The sequence below is a fragment of the Drosophila elegans genome, unplaced genomic scaffold (genome assembly GCF_018152505.1).
Source record: "Drosophila elegans isolate 14027-0461.03 unplaced genomic scaffold, ASM1815250v1 contig_476, whole genome shotgun sequence".
NCBI lineage: Eukaryota > Metazoa > Arthropoda > Insecta > Diptera > Drosophilidae > Drosophila > Drosophila elegans.
In genome coordinates, this window is record NW_024545863.1 from 8608107 (window position 1) to 8626242 (window position 18136).

At 41.8% G+C, this 18136-nt stretch overlaps 1 protein-coding gene across 6 annotated transcripts in view; it reads right to left on the bottom strand.

Moving 5' to 3' along the window:
• Nucleotides 1–2245: 2245 nt before the first annotated feature.
• Nucleotides 2246–18136, bottom strand: part of LOC108135856 (homeobox protein homothorax) — a 103626-nt gene continuing 87735 nt past the window's right edge. For 4 of the 6 annotated variants that reach the window (XM_041709745.1, XM_017256753.2, XM_017256751.2 and 1 more), the window contains 4 exons: nucleotides 12471–12619; nucleotides 5328–5404; nucleotides 2956–3014; nucleotides 2246–2754 (listed from right to left, as the gene is read on the bottom strand). In XM_041709745.1, the coding sequence (XP_041565679.1) occupies nucleotides 2594–2754; nucleotides 2956–3014; nucleotides 5328–5404; nucleotides 12471–12619 (446 nt within the window). In that variant the 3' untranslated portion in view covers nucleotides 2246–2593. The remainder of the gene's footprint in view (nucleotides 2755–2955; nucleotides 3015–5327; nucleotides 5405–12470; nucleotides 12620–18136) is intronic. The other 2 variants (XM_017256750.2, XM_017256752.2) reach the window with 2 other exon arrangements.

The window sequence follows — 18136 nt, forward strand, 5'->3', positions numbered from 1 at the left end:
TATACAAAATACTTGGAAACTCCCGGAAATTCTCTGACCCATCAACTGTGCTATATCACTCGCCGCCGACCGATTCGACTGCATTTGGTTCCCTTTTCTTAAGCCATAATGTTTATGATATATAGATATATACTATTTAAGATTTTTAAAATTTAGTTTGGTATAGCTAGGTATAGTTTATATTCTGTATATAGACTCGTATACATCATTCATTCAATGCTTCCACTTTGGTTTCTCATTTAAGGCGTTCTGTACAATTTGCGTTTAAACGTTTCGCAAGTCAATTGTTGTGTCGATTATTTAACTACTTTATATATAGTCTAATAAATTACTAGCGATGCGTACTCGTACTCGTATATCGTATAGTTCTGTTGTATAATTGTGAAAATGTTCGATTTGCCTTCAAATTCAATTTCAATTTAACTTCGTGATTACAGCTTTTGCAGTTTAGCAAATTTTGTAAATAAATTTATCGCTTCGCTTGTTGGGTGCAAAAAATTCGCATAAGGTTTACATTCTTGGGGATTCTTAGAGAAGTTCGTATACATTTGAGTGATTGTTTCGAGTGTAGTCGGTAAGTAGTAAGATAAGTTTGCCTAAGTGTGTCTGCCAAAGAAATGGTGGTTTCCCATGCAAAAGAAGCTCAAGTTTCATTCAAAGAGCAGGCTAAGCAATCGATCCTAATTCGCGTTTGTATTTTCAAAAAAGGTACTCGCTTTCCACACTTTCAACCTGTATATAGTCAATAAGTTCAAAACTAAAAAGTTAAATTTCGATTTGTTGCCCTCTGCATTTACGTATATTCGTTACCATTTAAGATTAATCAGATTCACAAGCAATGTAAATTCAATTCAGTTCCTTAGCATGTCACTCGTCTGCCAAAAGACCCAACAAGAGTACAAAATAAAGATACCGTGAAAGAGGCGATAAGGCTCTTGGAGCTTATATTCCTTGAAAAATCATAATCCTTGCCCCGCTGTAAGAAAATCATAAGCCGAACCAAAATCAAATGAAAACACAAACAAAGGTTATTTTTTCAAATATTTTCTCATATATGCATTTTTGTTTTCATCAATAAATCATCTTTCGTACAATTCTATCCTCTTGCTCAGTGTTTTGAATTAGTTAAATTTAAATCATTAATTAAGTAAATGTAATAATAATAATAATAGTTAACTAAGGATTAACGCATACAAATTAGAATACATAAATAAAAGTACAGTTTAAACGTAAGCATAATTTATTATTAATATTACGTATACATATTCAGAGTTATGTATATGCCTATGCCATTATAATTATTTGTATCGTATTGTTTGTATCTCGCATAAAATCCATACATATACATATACATATATTCAAATCGGTCCGTGTGCTTCAGTTGGAAAATAATACTACAAAATCCACACACAATAAAAACTCTAAAACAAATTCCATTCAAATCATAATGCTTCCTCCTCATCGATCTTTCTTTTTTGTAAAAATTAAATTCCATTTCGTTTTTACTTAAGTGTTGCAAGGCGTAAAATTAGAAAACAATTCAATTTATTTAAATTAATCGTCTAAACGTAGGATATAGTAGGGTTCTATCGCCTAAACGTAGATGTACGTGTGTATCTATAGTTCGATATCGATTTGTTTTGTATGTACATATACATATGCGTAAAGGTATAGAAAACAAAGCGTTACTACAACTGACTTGTTACATAACTAAAATGAAACTAAGAACTAGCAAAGAATTCTCCTTCAATTCCGCAATTAAATTCAAACTTTATTGAAGTTCGTGCTGCTATGGGTTTTTCTTGATTTTCTGGTGGGGCGGGACATTCTCTAAATTCAAACTAAAATCTATAACAATTCCGAACGAAATGTCGCTTTAATTTTGTGTGGGTTTTGTATCCTTGCTGGACTGCGCCTAAATTCATGCTTTAAAAATTGTGTGTGTGTCACATACTGCAGCTTTGAACATAAAAATTTGCATTTCAAATTGTTGTTGTTATGTGTGTCTGTGTGTGTATTTCGGGTGTATGTGGGTGTGTGTGTAAGTTTTGGTTTTATTTTGTTTATTTAACTTATAGCTAAGCGTTTCATTTTTGTTTATGCATAAATATCTTTTTTCTTGTTTTTATTTTTCCCTTTTTTCTGCTTTTGTTATTTATGTTTAAGGTATACACAAATAGTTTCTTTAAAATTTCTGGTTTCTTTTTGATGTGATTTGTTTTTGCTGGTGCCTTTGTTGTTGCTGCTATTGTTGCTATGGTTGTTTTGGGTTCTGCCGTTGTTGTTGTTGTTGTTGCTTAGCTAATATCATTTTATAGATTTTACGGTTGTTCTTTGCTTGTGTTTTTTGTTTGCTATTACTTGACTGATATTGCCACGCGGTATGCTAGTTTTGGGATTGGATCGGACTGCCCCTGCTCCTGCTCCTACTGCTGCTCCTGCTCCTGCTGCTGCTCCTGCTCCTCGTGATTCAGCTCCTTCTCCTCCAGTTGGTTGGTGGTGGTGGTGGTAAAAATTTAAGCTATGATTTTGGCTTGATCGCTTCCGGAGAGCTTTCTGGTTCCGTTTCCGGTTGTGGGCCGGATTACGAGGATTACAAGTGCTGGCCGTAGTACTCGGCGGGCGGGTAGTGCGGATAGCCCTGGTGGAAGCCCGGATCTCCGGGCGGACGGTGCATCATATGCGCCTGGCTGTCCATCATGTAGCCCATGGCGTCGTGGCCATATCCGGAGGGACCTGGATGCGGTGTATAGACTGTTGGTGAGTCGCCCAAAAAAAAGGGAAAGAGAGAAAAAATGCACATAATTAGAAATTGCGTTGGAGTGGATTGCGAAAGTAAGCGAGGCGATCCTCTCGGTTCACCAGACTTAATTCTTAACTAGATCACCGCCATTTCATATTTATGGATATTTTTTTTTTTGTTTTTTCTTATTTCTAAACGAGAGCGATAGTTACCTGCTCGGTTCGATTGATCGATCATTGGCTGGACGATTCTCCGCCGCGCATTGATGAACCTGTAAGCACACAAGAGATATCGTTTTAGTGGCATTCCCTAATTAAACACACAACCGAAAAGGGGCCATGAATTATGCATGAATTGGCCCGGATTTGCCGGGACCGCGCTGCTTTATGTGCCCAACTTAGCCATAAACCAAACCAAATCTCTGCCGGAGTCACACTTTTTGCGGCCCTGCCACGGCCAGATCAATGGGCCGCGCCGACTTTGGTTATGATTGTCGTTTAATAAATGCAATAAGAAATAATAAGCAGTGGCTGCAGTTGATCCGCAGGATCAGTGGCGACGCAATAAGCACAAAAAGAGCAAAATGATTAAAGCAGAAAGCCGCCGGTGGAGTGACAGTCACTTGGCCAAGACGATGTTACCCGCAAGCTTTGACACGGCCTCAGAAAAAATCAGCCAAACAACGAAACCACACAGCAAAAAACCCAAACATGGAAAAGGAAAAACACCAGAGGAATCAGTTACAGATGCACTCAGAAAAAATATAGACTAAGATGGCAGGACTTGTCCAATCTGCTGAAATTTAGCTGACCAGTAATGATTTAGGATTTTAGTTTTGGGATCATTTTCAAATAAATTTTATCTTTCTTGGCCTTATTGAAAGCAAGGTGGTAAAAACTTCAAGTATTTTTTTTAAGTGAAGAGAAACAGATACAAGGACGGTAATGGATACAGCTACTCGCATTAGCCAAAAACCAAGTTAGCTGGGGTTAATGCACTTGGGAACTCCTCCTCAAACGGATTGAAAAAGGGAACATTTCACCGCTCGCCCCTTTGACTTTTCAATTTGCAGTTCGTTTGCAATCTGCCCCTGATTTCTGCTCATTTTGGGGCGGAAATTGTTGCAACGCCCTGAAATCGTTTATCAAAACGACAAAATGGAATTGAGTTCCGTTCTGCCATATAGATATTTTCGCGTTTTTCGCTCTTCACGATGCAGCCGAAGATTTGAGCTGCAAATCGATTTGCCCGCTGGCCTCGCACTTGATTGGAATGATTGCAGATGAGGGAAAAATGTAGGTTCAAATCTGGAGGATAACTCGCAGAAGTGAGCAAACATTTGCCAAGTTATTTATGTACTTAGGCCATAATTATAACTTTTCTTTTTGCAGCTGTAACTAAGCGGTAATATTTAAAACTTACTCGGCAGCAGGGAAAAAAGTGAAACTTTTTCGATTACGAAAGTTACTTCTGCCGTCTGGCCATCTTATTGGGTGTTAATGGACTTCTCGAGCTTCTCCTGGTCATTTGAATGGCTTCTTATGCTGTCTTTTTTCTGCCTCAAATTGCGCAAAATAAATACACATTTAGAGAAATAGTCCCGGCGGCTATTCCCCCAGGATTAGTGTCCTGCTCGGACCGACTTGCTCAGCAAAAGGTGTCGCCCGCCTCTGCCCATAAATAACCGAAAGTGTCAACATTTTATTTTGCTATTTTCTGCCAAGGTTTTCCCTCTCTCATTTTTTCGTTTTTCCTTATTTTTCCCCATTTTCAGACCTCTGTCTACGCAGCGTTGCGTGCCTAAGCGAATCGGAAGGGCAGAGTCCTTCGGCTACTATTTGTTAATTTGCAGTGTGCTTCGGTGAGCGCGAAATTCAATTTAATTGAGCTGAGTGCCTGCCAGGCGGCCGAGCTCTCACACATTTCTCGCCGGATTTTATTGTGGCCTGTCCCAGCTTAAAAGCATTCCAGGCCACCTCGTCCCGAGCTGCATAAAAGATTCAGCAGCGCTTTTAACTTGCTCCCAAGCTTTTCCATCTTGCCTAGTTTCGCATCTTCTAGTTTGCCGTTTCCCATTTGCCATTTGCCGTTTTAAGTTTTCAGTTTGCAGTTTGCGGCTTAGCAGCCAGTCTTGCCGAGTGTCAAGTTCTGCAGCCTGTCGCATAATGTGCAAAATTTGATGAAGTTGCCGTCTCCGTTTCGTTTCGTTGCGTTGCGTTCCGTTTCCCTGGCCCTGTCTCAAGCCTAATGCACTTCGGGATCTCTAGGATTTCCAGTTTGCAGTCCCAGGTAACAAGGCCCATAATTTTGTTTGCCACATTCTTTTCACCTCTTGCCTGTCGGCCCGTGGCAGGTTCTATTTCCTTGGCGTGGGCTGCCTTATAAATTTGTTTTCGGCCAGATAGTTGTATTTTCTCGTGTGTGCTCTGGTTTTGGTTTCGGGTTAAGTCTTACGACCAGGTTGGGATATAAAACGTGTGAGTAATGGACAACCCAGGGCATCGTTTACCACATTATGATGTTGTTTTTTGAAAGGATATCTGAGAAGATCCGATCGGATCTCGTGCGGATAACGGATACTCACCAATTATTCACTTGCAATATCGTTAGGCCGGTGTCCTGGGCCAATTGTTTCTTCTGGTCCTCGGATGGGTAGGGATGCTGCAATAAAACAAGAAGAAAATGAGAATTTGAATTATATGTAGAAATAAAACTAACTAATTATTTATACTGAACAGCCTTTGATTAAAATAACAAATAGGCAACTGTATTTCATTCAAATGTATTTATATGAAAAATGATTTTTTTATTATTTATTAAAAACATCATTAGTATTTTAAGCTACACATACATTTTTTATCATGGTTAATATATTTGTTAACATATCTTTAAAGTATCATTAATGACTTTATCTGTGCCAGATAACTCCAGATCATTTGCTTAACAAATTAAAGTCGTTTTAATTTAATTGAATAAAAAGTATACCCCCTGCTCTGTCACCAAACCTGAATTTTGGAGTTGGGAAAACTGTTGCAGTGCCCAAATTTACAATCTATCTGACGAGCCGGTCAAACAATCGATCAATCATGGCCGCAATAAAACCGAATGGGAACCTGTCAGCCCGCATCGATGGTTGCACTTGAATCGCAGCATTTTCGGGTGTTTTTGTTTTATCGGGCGGCGGTGGCAGAGCCTCCTTCTTATCAGCAGTGCCACTCAAAGTGTCCTCAATTGCCGCTGCCTTCAGGGGGTAAAGGGAGGGGGTCAAAAGAGGCGTTTGCTGCAATGGGAGCGCGTGTCTAGCGCCAAATGGGCAAACAAATGCCACCGAGTAGTCCACTTCCCATAAATCTTGCAGTCGAACCGCCGACACAGTGGCGTCAGTGGGTAAATAGTTCGACTAAAGTAAAAGTGCCACTCCCCCTGGACAGCCGCAACTCCGCCCCCTAACACCACGGCTGCCCAGCAGCTAATCTAATCGTTCGACTGGCCTGGCGCTTATTACAATTCGTTTTATTTGCCTAGTTGTTGTGCACTTTTTGTTGATTCAATGATTTCGATCGCAGCACAAATTCACTTTATTAATGCTGCTATGGTCTGTGACACAGGGAAAAATTTCAAACTTTTTGTATACTGTATATCTTTAAAACCTTTTTCACAATTAGTTTAATTGAGAAATAGTAGTAGAGTTTTTAAAACAATATTTTTCCATTAAAATGAAGGTTAAGATAATTTTCTCAGTGCAGAAAAGGACGCAAAGGGGTTTAACCAGTCACCTGGCGGCTGTCAAAAAATTGTTTCTAAGGATCTCGGTTCAACGGAAGTTCCCGTCAAACGATTTTGGCTTTGTTTCGCCCTCGAAAAATCGGGATACTCTTGTGCGCGTGCTCGAAGGACGAAGGACGAGGAGCCTTTGTGTTTTAACCCTCGACTGGCCGCAACCGTTTCCGGCAGCTGTGGGCGGTTTCTCCAGCTTTTTGGCACTCGTCACCAGTCGATAATTGTGATGCAGAGGAGCCCGATTCCGTCTGCGAATGCAATTTGCTCGTGGTGGGGCTGGCTAAGAAATTGCATGGGAATTTACGACGACCCCAAAAATATATGTACTGTCACCCGTACACGGGCACTCACATCCGGGCCATACCATATATACCATATAAGGCGGGGCCATTCCAATCGAAATGTGCAACGCTGCACATCCTTGTCTTCGTCTGCATCTGTGTGTTGGCTGGCATGTCCTTCTGGCCGTCCGTAATGCAATTTAGTTGCCGTTGTTGTCCTGCCGCAGAGAAGAAGGCTTGGTCGGTGCCTCGTGGCCTGTGCCCCTTAAATGCATTTGCCTTATTGTTTGTGTTTAATAAATTGTACGTGCTGTCCGGCAGCAATAGTTGTTTGCTGTCCTGTCCAGGCCAGGACTTTCAGCCTGACACGCCCGCACTTCGGACAACAACGACAAACAGCAGATACCGAATACTATATGAAATTTGCGTATTGACAAATAAACGTAGAAACCATGTAAATACAATGGACATGCCAATGGCAATGTTTTCCCCATTCCGTTGCTGCACCTCGTTTTCTCGTCCACATAAAATGTTCAAGAAGTCAGAAGGCATAAATTACATGCAGGTAAATTAAAACGGAATTTATAGCATACTTTGTGGCGCACATCTATTTGCCGAGATGGCTTTCTCCAAGGAGGTGGTGGTCTGAATCTGTATTTGGATGCAGGTGAAGTTTGGTTATTGATTTGATGTTGTGGCCAACACAAGCTGAGACATCTGGCCGTAGCAGGGACAACTTTGTGGTTGTCAAAGGGCAAGAGGAATGTGCTGTTGTTGTGAACCAGGAATAATTAAGAGTCCAACAATAAGCAGGGTACAGGATAAATTTCGGATTTTATTGATGAGAAAAAGAAGTGTATTTCTAGTAATTTCAGTGATAAGCTTGTCAAATCTAAATCTACGTTGTTATAAGTAAGTAATTCCACCTATTGATCAATCAAATCAAAGTGCTCGTTTTAGAAACAATTTAAAGATTATACTATAAGCAACAGAAGTGAGTAGTTTTAAGCTACATTTCCAAAGTATAATCTTATTGTACAAGAAGATCGTAGAAGGCCCAAGGGATTGCCTGGCTAATAATAAACGTGAGTAATCTAGAATTTTACATCAAAAATGGCATTCACAGAGACAAAGATTTCTTTAACAACTATAAATACGACAGACTTCGCCCGTCTGAATATAATCCTTTATACAAGTATATGTGGCAGGTCAAGTTCGTTGACTTGCCCGACTGTAGGGGGATCAGAAAGTGCATATATTTCATTTGCAAAAGCTTTTCTTTCAACGCCTACTCTTCGTTGTGTACTCCCAAGAGCTTAGCAGACCGTCCCGCTTTCCCCTCGACCTGCTGTCTCTGTCTGCTTAAGCGTTTTTCTTTCAGCTGCACTTTGTTGCACCAATTAGACTAATAAAAGCAATTATGCATTTGCGCTCACACACGCCGAGTTATATGCACACATATACAGATAGTGCATAACATGTCAAGTAGAAACAAAGTCCATTTGGTTTATTAATTTACCATACGACAAAATAATTAATTACTGTCACGCCTTTAAGTTGTCGCCCCAGCCCACAGTCGTTGGCCGTCTCTTTCTATCCCTGGGCTGGCCGTCTCTTTCTTTCTGATTTCTGATGTCTGCCTTCTGTCCCTGTGGCAACCGTACTCGCTCCACTTTTTTTGCCAGCATATTTTCACTTTGTTGTGTGTTTATTTAAACTTGGCAAATGAATTTAAAACAATCATCGCACACATATGAAGGGGGTTTCGACGACCCCCTCCACCCCCCCTGCTGACAAGTGGTGGCAGGCCCAAGGCCCCGAAGAGAGACCCCCTTTCATTGGACCTGGGCCCAATGATGTCAACATGACTGCAACGCCGTGACACATGGCACAACAAGCCCAAGAAGTCTGCCCCCTTTTGGGGTCCCCTCTTTACGCCCCTTTCGCCCCACCACCCATGTCCTCCGCTCACGAAGACCACGATGCCAGCGATGCCGACGCCATTAACAACGCCAAATGCGACGCCATTTGTGAAACAAGCCGACGGCAACAGCAACAGCAACAACTGCTGCAGCAACAACTACGGCTACACCAGCAACAGCAACATCCACAACAGCAACACCAACTTCCACTGCAACAACAACGTTGGCAGCAAATTTCAGCGGTGAAAATTGCAATGCCACAGCGAAGAAAAGGCGACTGTTGGCCATTATGAAGATTTTTTCCAGTCTAAACAAAGCCAAATGAGTGTTTTTGCCCCCGTCTTCGCCCCTCGAAACCCCCAATGATAAGGTGAGCTAGAAGACCCAGCACTAATCGCAATGTTGTGGGGGCTGGAAAAAATCATAATAACTTGCAGCGACGCGATAGGGTTATACTGCAATAAAGATGCCCTACGCCTGAAATTGAAATTGAATATTTAAAAAAGGAATTCGATTTAAGGATTTGAAACATTCCCACTTAACTATAAATGCTCAAGGCTTAACAAAAACCTTCTGAAATAAGCAAACTATAACAATAAATTTTCAAATTTTAATATGAACAAATTTGAACAAAATCTATTTTAGGATTTACAGTTTTTTAATTTTGCTTTTTGTTTTTCATTCATGAAGCGCATTGCAGTTTTGTCTTTAGCCGGCACCTTGAATCATGCCACACACTAAGCGCCGTTGCAACATGACTCTGTTGACAACAATGCAACTCTTTCACCGCGGCTGCACCTAATTCCCCCGGCCTCTCCCACTACCCCCTTTCAGCGACCCAGCACCTCCCTCTATGGCTTCCTTTGGCCATTTTGCCATGGTTTAACATTTCGCGCTGTGCGCATTTTTTTCGGGGGTTGCAAGTTGCAGCGGCAATACCAACGGCAACGGCAAAACGTAGGCCCAAAAGCAGAACAGCAACAACAGACAGCCGGAAGAAAATTGCCGGCGAGGGAGGGTTTTTTGGGGGGAAGTCGAGAATGGGAACGGACCCGGGGCATATGGGCACATGGGCACATGGACACATGGACGCACACATGTGGCCGACTGCTCGAGTAGGCGGAGCACGCGAAATGAGTCTTTTTTTGCTGGTGTTGCTGCCGTGCCATAGCCGTTGCTGTTGCCGTTGTCGTTGCCTTGGTTGCTGTTGTTGCCGCCTGTCTGCAATGCGCGCCAAATGTAAACAAAATATTCGCGCGCCTGCCATAATTATGGCAACCAAGCGGCAGCAACAACAGCAAGCACATTTTTGCAACAACGGCAGTCAGCCATAAGCAACAACAAGGCGGCCATGCAATGCCCTCAATGTTGCTGTTGCTGTTGTTGCTGTTTTTGCTGTTGTTGTTGTTGCTGCTGCCGTCTGCCTTTTGTTTTTTGGTTGGCCAGTCAGTTAACCCGGCCCCAAACACCCCGCCCCCATTTTCAGAATGCAATGCACTTCATTAGCACCATCATTGCGGTCTTATTTGGGGTCTGGCTTTAAGTCTTATTCGGATTTCGATTTACAAACGACGTTCCTATAAATAAATTTATCAGGCAAGTTTGACAAAACAACTTCTTTTGTAAAAGGATAAATAAAAAAGCTCAGCAATGGATTTAATTGTATACACATGTTTCCAATTTGATATGTGTAAGACAACCCTTTATAGTATAGAGCATCTGCATTTAGAAAAATAAAACAGAAACTTTGCTTAAGTACATTCTAGGCATACTGCCCTAAGTAAATTAATGCGCCTTTTGCATTTATGTAAATTAAGTATTTATTTCTATTTAAAGCAATTTAAATCATTTAAAACTATGTCCTCTACGAAAATACATCAGTCATAGGATCGCCTTAAATAAATTAAAAGGCTACACCGATAAATCAAACTGGCAATCATTGCTTTATGCCAAATCGAAGGCCATTGAATACGAAATTAAAGTTTCGAACGCATGTCGGCGTAAAAGAAAAACAATTTCCCTAATGCGTTGAAAAACTGTTAATGGCATTAAGCCGGGACGACGGAGTCAGTCAAGGATGAGAATCAGGATGAGGATGAAGATGAGGATGTGCAGGCTGTGAAAGTCGAGACGCTGCCGCTGGGCAAACATGAGTGATGCGCTGATTTAAACGGCAATTCATCAATGTCACCGTGGGGTGGGGAAATGGGGGTGGTTGGGCTAATGCTTCTTCCGTTTACTTTACTTTTCGCCCGGGGGGTGGCTGGCGTTTTAAAACGATTTTTGGGCCAGAAACGCAGCCTCAACTTTAATTTCCGATTCGCTGGCTTATCGCGCTGGTCAGCTTTTGGTCGTTAACTCTGGCCACACACATTCGCTTACCGGATTCCATTAAGATTTCTATCATTTTACATACGCAGCTGCGTCGGCAGCAGACTCACAAAAAATCCCCAAAACTAATGGGCAAAAAACGTAGTTACAACTTCCTTGACCCGTCCAGCATAAAATCTTATAGCTTTGCTTGCCTCTTTCTTGGCTCGTTCACATTCAACCCTTGGCCACCTCCTTCGCTAGTTTTTTATTTTTTATTTTTTTTGTAGCTTAACATAAAGTGGCGCATAACAAATCTGTTTATTTGTATTACACATCCGCTGGATTGGACTGGACTTCCGTTTGGCATCTCCGAAATCCGAAAAAGGAACTTTGAACTGCAGTTTCTGGCTTTGAATAGTTATTGCCATTGGCAATTTGTTTTTAGTGCCGCATTTCGAGGCCGTTTAGCCGAGCTCTTTGATGGCCCCAAAATGGAAATCTAATTGGACGCGATGACCGGGCAAAGAAGCTGCCGTGGTCCGAAAGGGTATTGCCAAATGGATAAATGGCCAAAGGGCTAAATGGATGCTTAGGCCGAGTGAGTGGACTGCGATTGGGTCTGGCAGTTGGATTTGGGCGGCGGAAGGCTCTTCACTCTGATCAAGTACAGCACACAATCTTGTTTGCATTTCCCACCCTAATGGCCATATAATCAAGGTTCCAATGGCGCCTCCCCTGGCTGCTATCGTTTACATCATCGTGCAGGCTTTTCCTTGCCTCCCCCCTTTTGTTTCCTTTTCCCCCAGGTTTTCAACCAGCCTTTCCCCACCCACTGCGCCGCCAATTGACGCAGGCCATTCATTGGAGCCCATGCGGTAATCTTATCAACCTGCCACACGTTGGAAAAAAAAACAACGAAAATAAAACAATAGCTGCACTTAGAAAATAGATTTGAGAGTACGTTTTTCTTTCAATCCCCTGTAAATTCTTTTTAGCTTCAAACTTTAAATTTAACAGATTCTATTTCTATCTAAGTACATTTTTCTCCGTTATATTTTCTGTATATATTATTATTCAAACTTTTTTGAACTTTTTGACCTTTAGTTAGTTGGATAGGTCTTGAAGGTATATATTGATAGTTTTTCAGATATTCTGTGTATCTTTATTTTCTTTTATATTGTTGTCCGTTGGCTTGTTCGTTTAATATACGTTTTTTAAAAAAATTATTATGTAATAAGAACTATTTTTGCGCAGTGTGCCTAGAGCACACGCTTATCAGGCCGGGGCTGGTTTAGCTCCCAGTTTGAAGGGGGTGGGGCCTGCCCCCGGCCAGTCAGAGATTCCCACCGAGATCGCGATAACATCTCTGACGTGCCGGTAAGCCATTGGCCAGAAATCGGAGGTGGAAATAAAGGTACTGTCGGTACTCACCGTTAAATGCTGAAACAGCCACGCTCTCAATATGTTGGTTGCTACTTTTGGGAAAATGCCACGTTTCTTTTGGTTCTTTTTGCCGCTCGCATCGTCGTCCTCCTCGCCGGTGCCCTCGCCACTTCCTATGCTGGCATTGCTGGCATCACCTGGAAATGGGGGAGAAATGGAAGAAGAGTGAGTGGTGCTGGTGCTCGTGGGGAATCTTCTAAGGCCTATGTCAATATTGCCACAGTTCCACACACTACGCCTCTACGTTACTATGCTTTACATATCACTATAAGCTGCCCGAAAATGAGAAGACTACAAGAAGACTTCCAACTTCTGTGTTTGCTGTTCTGGTTTATGGCTGTTTGTCAAGTGGGCATAAAATTACTCGGCTCGGTCGTAACGATAATCATATGGATGACATTGTTTGTGGCACTGGCTGCAGGTCAGTAGACTGGGGCTCAAAGACTTGTTTATAAACAAAATTAATATTTGTCAGGGCTGCTGCGTTGGCTTTAGCTTTGGTAATGTTCGTGCATAATTTTTGGTTAATTTAAACTCCCCTGGCTTTTATCTTTTGTTTGCCTCGTTGGCCGAAAAGCAAAATCTCTGGGCCAGGCGTTTCCTGTGTGCTTTCCTTTTCATCATCATCATCATCACTGGATCTCCCCAGACAGAGTGTATATTTTTGTTTAATATTAAGTATGTTATTTGTGTGTTTACTTAAAGTTTTAGTTACACTTAAGTAACTCAAATGCCAGCAAACAGGAAGCCCGAATCGCTGCGCACATGCAAACAAAATAAACCAGACCCAACTCTCCTCGAACCATGGATTGCATAATTTCACGCTCCTTCCTCGATGATTATGGCGACGATGATCATCAGATTTCGGGGCCCAAAACAAATATTGCCCAACGCCAAATGTCTAACTTGGTAGCCTTCGTTCTCCGCCCCCAAACCCCATTGTTTAATTCCTTCATAAATTTTCCATGCTTTATCTTTTGCACAACACCTTTGGCATTTGCTTTCGCTCCACCTTCACTTTGGCTGCTTTTCATTAATTTTTCAGTTAACTCATTCATTAATTTTCACACACAGTAGCACACACACACTGGGCCACACCTAAATATTATACATTCAATGGTGGCAGACTTCACGCCATTTTGCGTAAACCGGAAGTTCGTTTTGATTAATTTAGTCGCCGATGGAGACGTTCGCTTGGCGAGTGGTCAGAAAAGTACAAGAGTGCAGGAGTGAGGGGATTTTCCAAATAGGCCATAAAACAAAAGCCGATGGCAGCAGACTAAATAAAAAACACAAAAAACCAAAAATGAACCTGGGGAATTTCGAGTGAGAAAAGACAGACCACTCTATACTCTCGATTTAGATAAAGAAATGACGGTGGTTCTAGGGCTCCTATCGAATTAGGAATTCAAAAATAGCATAGAGAGCCGGAAGAATTTGTATAATTTGTTTTTAAGGCTAGATAAATTCGAATGAGAAAGAAGACCATTTAATACTCTCCATTAAGATATAAACTTCATTTCCTCCTTCACTATTTGTATAATTTCATTGCTTAATATTCAATATAAGCTCCAGAAGAAACTATTCCCTCAGATAAAGAAATGAAGAAAATTGAAGCCACTAACCAAATCAGCGGAGCCCTATGCCGGAAAAGTTGTAAAATTAATTTACCAGAAAGAAGAAAAAAGGCCGAAAAACGTAAACAAAAGAAGTTCCCAAAACAATCACTTGTTGGAACCTTTCTAGCGCCTCGCCCCCAACTTCGCCCCATTGTTTGCATAATTTAGCAATTATGGAAATGCGTTGGCCTACGGTGTGTACGAGTGTGCATGTGTGTTGGCCAACGGAATCTGGCCAAATGAAAGCCAAGGAGGAGGCGTCCATTACACAAGCTTATCGAGCACTGTGAGCTGCACTTTAGCCGCGAAGAGCGGAGAAGAAATGCTAAGAGAGTCGGGCCAACTAGCTGCTGGCACTTAACAACTTCATTAAAAGTTGTTTATGATCCTCGAAATTGATTATTCCACTCGTGGGGGGGCGGCAGGGGGATCCCCAGACCCCCGATCGCCGCCAATCCCCCCGTTTCTCCATTTTACCCCCGCGAAAGGGGCCAAGGCACTCAAATCGCGACGGGCGCGCGCTTAAGAAAACATGAAATTGATTAATGCATTTGCCTGCAACATGGTCAGGAGTCGCAGATGCAGATGGGTCTGCCGGGTTCGGGGTCTCCATGGATCCAGCGGCTGGTATCTGCTGGTGATATGTAAATTCCTTCAAGTGGTTTGCACTTTACGCCGACTCCAAGTTCGGTTTGCGGTGTGTGCTCCCATTTCTTCTTTTTATTTTTATTCTTTTTTATTTTTTCTTTTCTTTTTTGTTTTTTTTTCAAGACCCAAACACAATTAATCTTTGGCCAGAGCCGCATCTTCTGGCTCGCTTATTATTGTTATAATAACGATGTGCAAAAGCACTTGTGCCACTTGAAAGGGCACTCGTCTGGTCGGTGGAAAAACGGGATGAAGAGGGGGAACCTAGGGAAAGGGGGGAAAACCGATTAGGACGCGATGCGTTTTCGTAGCTTTTTCCAAAGTGCTTTTCGCTGTACGCGATAAAGGCGCTTGCATTTTTGCTTTTAATTGAATTGTTAAGCGCAGCGCAAAACTTAATTAATTTTCACTATAACTTTGTGGACTTTATGGTGCCCGCTCGATTCCCAATAAGTTTGCTTTGGGGGCGGGGAAAATAAATTTGATGCCGGGGCAATTTTCGTGGGTGGCTCACACAAACACACACACAACTCACACACAAACTCCAGGCAGCATTTTTATTTATTATTGGCTTAAAGGACGAAGGATGCAGGAGCCAAAGACGCAAACGCAGACAGTTTTATATGTATATACGATGTGTGTGTTGTTATTATTGCAAAAAGCTCCCAAAAAAAACTACAGTTGGTCTGCCTTGCTTGCCACATTTTCATGTTTGTTTTCGGCACGCTCTTTTTGCTCTCATTTTTTTTCCTGCCTTCTACAATTGCGCAAAATTCCAATTTGCAGTAAATTTTGCGATTTTTCCTTTATACGGACATACAAAACATTTTTAGTTTCCTGCTGGCTTTTCCCCGTCCTTCCGCCCTCCCCTCCCCCAGAATGCAATTATAGAGTAAAGCTGACAAAACCCCAAAGCCTCGAGATGCATGCTCAAAGTTGTCCGATTGATTAAGATTTTCGCAGAGCCAGCAGCTTCTAACTCTGCGAATAAACTTTACTTCTGAGACGTTGGTTAGTCCAGAAAGCCAAATTCAATATATCTAAATGATGCAGATGCTCCTTCAAAGTGCAAAAATGTTTTATTTAAGCCATGCTTAAATGGAACATTTTTGTATGTGTACACAATTTTAGTTGAATAAAGAACAAAATAATATATAAATACATTTCTTGTGCAGGCTGCATAAAATTCAATAACAAAATGCACTTTTCCACCCGTCAAGTTGCAGCAGCAAAAACAAACAAAATTGCTTTTCCAGCAGACAAGAAGCGAATGGAGAAAGACAAGGAGGGCTGTAGATATTTTCCCTCTCTGGCTGGCAAAATATTTCCAAACTACTTGACTGCGAGGGGAATCCGTAGCAGTTTTCAATTAGTTTTAAAATAAACTTTAGCCCTCACCAACTGAGAAACGCCAAATGCTACCGCTCGCGCGCAAGAAAACTTTCCATTTTCGAATGGCGGGGCCAGAGTTTTCAGAGTTTTTCCTCCTCCAGTTTGTTTATACAAATCCATGCCAATCGTCTGTCAATCATTTTCCAATGGGAACGAGCAACATGGCGGAAGTCTGCTTAAGCTCATCGGGCGTAGAGTATTATTCAGGGTGCCTAACTAATTGAGTTTGGCCCGAAATGATAATAAACAGCGGCGGCGGCGGCGGTCCAGGCCGGTTAATTGAATTCAAAACATGTCAAAAGAAATCAGACAGCAGCACGCCCTGGGTGGCCTAAACGCCCCCGGGCATTTGTCAGCTGCAGCTTGGCAAACGCAAAGGCAAACACTCGACAAAACCGTGGCTCAAGTGCTGGCCAAGAAGCTGCGCTTGAGCCAAACACTTCAGCGGCAGAGAGGCCAGAAGAAATCCACGGAGAAAAACAGAGAAGCACGGAAGCGCCTGACAAAAGCACTGAGACTGGAAAGGGCGTCATCATCAGCATGCTCATCAGTGCGCCGAGCTTGTCAAGTGGGTGGCTGTACAGTAAACACTCGAGCTTGGACCCCCGAGAAGTGGGACCTCCGAGGTGTTAGCCCGCTTATTAGCCAGCATCCGAGCTGGGCTTGAGTTGGCTGATTTATGGCCCGGCATTCATTGTTTATGAAACGCTTTATTGAACCTCCCCGGCGCTGTGATAAACATGAGCAATTCATTTCGGTTTAGACGGTGGCCAGTTAAGTGATATGCATACGATCGGCAAATTAATAAAGCTTAAGTACCACTAACAAATGACTTAATTAAGCATGGAATAATCAACGTAGTTTGGCTTTGCTTGCTTTGACAATGATCCATGAATTATGGCTGCACAGCTGCAATTTTGTTATATTTTGGCCATTTGGCTACATTTTTAAATGAACACTTGAGTGCAAACTTAGTGTAGACTTAGATTTAAAAGGAAAGTATTTTGTGACTCAACAACTCCAATGGCGGAAATAATTATTATGATAGCATTTAAGCACTGCTTAGCCAAGTGTTTTCCTTTTTACTCATTCGATTTTCCAGGACAATTTCATGTGCGAACCCAAAAGGAAAAATATGAATAAACTGCAAATTATCGGAGGCCGCAAAATGATGATGGATCACCCAATCGCGCAACGCCATAAAACGGCAACAAGTCAATAAGAACAACTACAAGAGCTCAGGCATATGGCAAACCAGACTCCAAAGTCAATAGCAATTTTTGTGGCCATTTTTTTGATTTTTCCTTTTCGTGTTTGTTGTTCCCAGGCAGGCACAAAAAACAGTTTGAAGTATTAACACAAAAGCCGCTTTAGCTTTTGGCTTTGCCATCCGCACACGAATATATCTGTATATATATATATATATATATATATATTGAGGGAGAGGAGGCTTTTTATGGAGGATTTGTGTGATCCGCTGCAATATTTTGAGCCGACGAGCAACAACCAACAACCATCATCATTGTCGGCTTGTTGCATTGTTTTTGGCCGGCAAAAAATGGGGAGAATAATAATAAAAATAATAATAATAATGTTGCAAGGAAAAAACTCTGGCGATGCTGCAACATGTTCATGCCTCATTATTTTCGTACGGATTTTGCGGTTCGCCTTGGACTCTTCGGATTTCGGTTCTCAGGCTGATGCTGGAGTTCATTCAATAGGCTCAGAAAAAAAAATGGAAACTGCTTGGCAAAAAGTTTATTAAAATTCCAGGCCAGGCCGGCAACAAAAAAATAAAATGAGAAACCGACCAAGCCAACACATGTTTTCACGCCTACGAAGAAAAAGCAGTTGAAGAAAGAGGGAAAAAAGCTGACGGAGCACCGCCTTATATGCAGATTAGCCATATGGAGTCGCTGTTTCTTTTGACTCTCCTCCCCATTTGCAAAATCAAATTATTCAAATTCAATTATTGTCAATTTTATTTATTATTAA